The 5,459-nt window shown below is 38.5% G+C and overlaps 1 protein-coding gene across 1 annotated transcript in view; it reads left to right on the forward strand.

The window, feature by feature from the left end:
• The first annotated feature begins 1,536 nt into the window (after positions 1–1,536).
• The window catches only part of shcbp1 (SHC SH2-domain binding protein 1), a 25,237-nt gene continuing 21,314 nt past the window's right edge, over positions 1,537–5,459 (forward strand). Inside the window, exons 1-3 of the mRNA XM_086025061.1 lie at positions 1,537–1,832; positions 2,014–2,238; positions 3,190–3,305. Of these exons, the coding sequence (XP_085881187.1) occupies positions 1,661–1,832; positions 2,014–2,238; positions 3,190–3,305 (513 nt within the window). The 5' untranslated portion in view covers positions 1,537–1,660. The remainder of the gene's footprint in view (positions 1,833–2,013; positions 2,239–3,189; positions 3,306–5,459) is intronic.

The raw sequence follows: 5,459 nt of genomic DNA on the forward strand, positions 1-5,459 counted from the left end.
TGAGGAAATGATTCAAAAATGCCAAGTCTGCCAAAAACATCAACACAGACAAGTCAAAGAGCCAATGCTGGTAGCTGACCTTCCTACAACTCCTTGGCAAAAGGTGGGCACAGATTTATTTCATTTGCATTGCAAAGACTTTCTTATTGTTATTGACTATTACTCTAACTATCCCGAAATTGCCCAACTCACCAGCACCACTGCACAGTCCATTATTGTGCACATGAAGGGGTTCTTTGCACGACATGGAATTCCACAGTGTATTGTGAGTGACAACGGTCCCCAATTTGACTATGGGGAGTTTAAAGAGTTTGCAAAGCAATACGGATTCAAGCACGTTACTTCAAGCCCTTTGTACCCACAGGTGAATGGCCAAGCAGAGAAAGGAGTGCAAATCATCAAGAGACTGCTAAGGAAAGCCAAAGATGATAAGTCTGACCCTTACCTTGCTTTACTGAGTTACAGAGCTGCACCTCTGGAGTGTGGAGCATCACCTGCTGAGCTACTCATGTGTCGTAAGCTTCGTACCACACTTCCACAAATACTACAAGGACGTGACAACAACATGTGGATTGAAAAGAAAAGAAGGCTCAAACTCAAACCAAAAATGGGTTATGACAGAGCTACGAAACATCTGGATCCTCTTTCAGAAAAGGACATTGTAAGGATCAAGGGACCTGATTGTTGGGACAGAAAAGCAACTGTACTCAGCGAGGCCGGACCTAGATCTTACATTGTGGAAACCGAGGATGGACAAAAAGTGAGGAGAAACAGGAGGATTCTGCTGAAGGTTCTTGAGGACTGTGAGAAATCTTCTGATAAGGCTGAGCCTAAAAAACAGGAGGATACACCGAAGGAACACCGAACTCAACCACAGGCAACTTCTCAGATGACTGAACCTCTTAGAAGATCATCAAGAGTTAGAAGAGCACCGGACAGACTGGTTGAAAATGTATAATGTAATGTTGTTGTTGCTGAAATTGTTGCAGTGCAGCATTGTTATTTAAAAAAAAAGAAAAGAAAAGTTATAGATAGGTATTGTTCAAACTTTGGAAGGGAGATGTAATGATAGCAGTTATATCATTAGACACTAGTTGGCAGTATTGCCTTATGTGTGTTACACGAACGAGTGTGTATGCTGGTTAGAAGTAAATGGAGTCAGAAAAATAAAAAGACAACATCTTGCAGCATCACTGTTCCTGCGTAACTTCTTGAATACCAGAAGGCGGAACATTACAGGAGGCAGGGGGTGACTTCATTGGAATCAGCTCAAATTATATGCGCAAAATGGTGTTATAGTTGCTGAAAAACATTCAAAGGTCATTGGTCAGTCTTAACCACATGAGATCTGGGTTTGAGTGGAAAACTTGCTACTTCGCCGATCGCGTCACTTTCCACATTCAATATGGCGGCCATATTTACGTACTTTTCCACAGCACGTACTCTATCACAATGGCCGCCTATGACGCCAAAACGTCGTTCGCATTCCAGTTCAGAAGGTGGCGGTAATGTAACAAAGGAACAGTTGCCGTTTAACTCAAATGTCTCGTTAACTGCAAACCGGGGAAATTTTGAAAGTTGGCCAGTGTGGGCGTTGGTCCCTTAAACTCGTTCCATATCCCAACAGAAGTATATTTGGTTCGTGTATTGGAAAATCTCAATGGCGCAAGAAATATATGAAAATCGATCTGCGGGAAGAATATTGGATAGAAGCAAGAAGAAAAATGTCATCGTTGTAGACTTGGAATCGTCCGTCAAACATGAAATCGACGATGAAAGTAACAATATTGCGAGTTCTGATGCGGAACACAGTATGCAGCATGTAACTCAAGGTATGTGCTATGTCTTGGCTTCATTTTGTTTGGTATGTCATGTAGTCGGCTCGTCATTCATATTTTTGAACGATCTGTCCACTCAAGCACGCATGTACACAAACATACAAATACACACAGTCACACAACTCTCTCTAATAGTCTTTAATCGGATATTCTTTTTTTCGTTTGAATGCTGCAGCTCTCTTCCAAAATGAAGATAAAGCAAATGATGCAAGTGATGACAATGATGATGAAAATGACGACGAAGACAGTGGCACAGACAACTTTAACGCTGATAAGGCAGGAACCCAGCTTAAAAGATCTGAGCACAGTGGAGGAATCAATTCAAGTTTACCAGACACATTCCAAACTGGCCATCTCCTGTTTTATGAAAGATTCAAAGCCTACCAGGACTATATTCTAGGTAAGAATGAAAATAAAAAGGAAAGTCAACACCACAAAATTATTTGCAATATTATGTTCTATGCGCCTTCACTAAGGTAATCACGGCTCAGCTTCAAAACACAGGCGGGTCGTGAATGGTTGTTTCCTGAGCCCTGAGCAACTGTGATGTCATTTTCAGTCGACAGTGACAAAATGGCCGCCCTCTCAGATGGACAAAAATGGGTGGATTTTGCTTTTTACCTTATATTCCCCAAATGTAATCGGAATGGTGTGTTTAGAGCAGTGGGTGTGCATACAACATATTATTGTAAAGAACATTTGGGGTTTGATTTCCACTTTAAAGCGGAAGTCAAGCCAAACATATTTTTTTCAAGAATATGTTCCCAGCAGGCCCACTAGTTGAAACACGGCATTCTGATTTAATTTTGAGTTTGTGGAATATAAGTTAAGCAGCAAAATGCACTCGTTTTTAGCCATCTCCGGTGGCGGTCATTTTGTCTTCTGTCGACTGAAAATGACATCACAACTGCTCACAACGACCAATCACGGCTGACCTGTTTTCTGAATCTGAGCCGTGATTGGTCGTTGTGAGCAGTTGTGATGTCGTTTTCAGTCGACAGAAGACAAAATGACCGCCCCCAGAGATGGCAAAAAACTACTGGATTAACATTTATTCCACAAACGCAATATTTATCAGAATGCCCTGTTTCAACTAGTGGGCTTGCATAGAACATATTCTTGAAAAAAAAGTGTTTGCGTTGACTTCCGCTTTAAGGCTCTTAAATTTGAACATTGCTTTGTTGTGTTTTATTGTTGTATTGTAAATCGTATTTTACTGTGGCATATTGTTCCCAGGAAAGAATTTCTTTCTTGAATATTCTGCCATACAATAACTAATATACACATTGTTGTTTTTCTGTGCATATTAATACTGTATTGCCTTTTTTATTTTTTTCTCTCTAATGGTTAGGTGACTGCAAGCCTTCAGAGGTCAAGTCCTTTACTGTTGACTACTTGAAAAAAGTGGTGCAGTCATTCGGTTGGCAAGCTCTGTGGTCTGCTGAGTTGTTTGATGTTCTGGTTGAGGTGAGACATTTCATGTAGTTTTCTGTTAGTATTTTCAAGTGGAAACGAATATTTAATTTGAGAAATATTTAAAAATCAATAGAAACGCTGACACATAACATTATATTGTATGTACAATACTAGTAGTAGTGACAAAGTAAAGTAGAATTAAACTGAAATGTTTAATCGGGCAATAAAACACAAAACTGTTATACACCTCATAATTGTGGCCCTGTCTCCAGATCTTCCCTGTCACGTTCATATTGTATTGATGGTGTGATGTAAAAAATAGGGCTTCACAGTATACCGAAAAAATATTGATATTGCAATATTGGCTGATGCAATATGCATATCGCAAAGGTATGCAATCATTTTATTAAAGTGAACATCAACCCAAACATATTCTTTTCAAGAATATGTTCCCAGCAGGCCCACTACTTGAAACCAGGGCTGGAGCCAGAACGTCGCTAATGGGTGGGCCTAGAAAAGTCTGGGTGGGCCTACATATTTCTCTCACTGAGCACAATACTCCTGTGCTATAAAATGACAAACTGAATATGAAGTTCAGATCTTCCTTAGACCACTACAAAGAATGCCATTCTTAATATTAAATAAAATAAAACACAACGAAAAACAAATTAAAAAATAATTTAATAATAATTTACTAAAAATGTAAAAGTATATATTTTTTCATGAATCTCACTGGGTGTGCACACTCAGGCCCACCCATGGCTCTGCCCTTGGTTGAAACGCAGCATTCTGATTGATATTGCGATATTGGCTGATGCAATATGCATATCACAAAGGTATGCAATAATTTTATTAAAGTGAACATCAACCCAAACATATTCTTTTTGCGGAATATGAGTTAAGCAGCAAAATCCACCCCTTTTTAGTCATCTCAGGGGACGGCCATTTTATCACTTGACTGAAAATGACATCACAACTGCTCAGGGCTCAGGTAACGACCAATCACGCCTCAGCTTCAGAAAACAGGTCAGCCGTAATTGGTCGTTACCTGAGCCCTAAGCAGTTGTGATGTCATTTTCAGTTGACAGAAGCGGCAAAATGGCTGCCCCCACAGATGGCTAAAAACTGGTGGAATAACTCTTATTCCACAAACGCAATATTTATCAGAATGCCTTGTTTCAACTAGTGGGCTTGCATAGAACATATTCTTGAAAAAAATACGTTTGGGTTCACTTCCTTCTTTAAGGAATTGTATGCTTTTACCAGTCAGATGCAAAGTTAGATGTGCATCCCCACCAATACTTCAACATTATCAACGATAATTATAATCAATTAGCTACGAATAAATGGAGCTTCTTTATTTTGCTGCGTGAAAAAAAATGTATTTTTTTTCATTAGGATAAGCGGTTTGGATAATGGATGGATGGATGGATAATACAAAAAATATCATTTTTCTAGGTACATGTTAAATATGGCAATATTTAATATTTTATTTAATATGTTTTATAATATCTATCGCTTTATTCAACAACCATATTGCATTTTGCATGTTTTTCCAATATTGTGCAGCCCTAGTAAAAAAAACTATATTTGATGCATATGCTTACTTTAAGAAACTGGCAAAAAAGTTCTTTTTTGTAGATATATATAAATATATATATATATATAAATATTGTAGAAAATCGGCATGTGTGCATAAATGTGTGCATAAATAGTTGGGTCTCTTGAATGCCTGCCGACCCATCAACTATAAAATTAAACCAAGTAAATTTAGAGGTTTGGTCAATTTTGGTAAATAGTGAGAAATCCTTTCTGTACTTCTGCCCCACTGTTTTGAAACGGTGGGACACATTGTGTGAAGGCGAAGGCCTTCACACATATGTTATTCCTACGCTTTAAACTTATTGTTGTGTGAAGGCGAAGGCCCTCACACATGTTATTCCTAATCTTTATTATTGTGTGAAGGTGAAGGCCTTCACACATATGTTATTCCTATTCTTTATTATTATTGTGTGAAGGCAAAGGCCTTCACACATATGTTATTCCTTTTCTTTAATATTATTATTATTCCGCCTTATTCCTCCCACTTTTTTGGCGTGCGTCTCCTTCCACGATTTTCACCCGATTCACTTCATTCAAGTTTCAAAACATTCAAAATATTCATGCCTTCTGGGGTAGTATTTTTTCTTGTTTCACAAATTTTCA

The sequence above is a fragment of the Filicampus tigris genome, chromosome 3 (assembly GCF_054856515.1).
Source record: "Filicampus tigris isolate MCC_2025a chromosome 3, RoL_Ftig_1.0, whole genome shotgun sequence".
Taxonomy (NCBI): Eukaryota; Metazoa; Chordata; class Actinopteri; order Syngnathiformes; family Syngnathidae; genus Filicampus; species Filicampus tigris.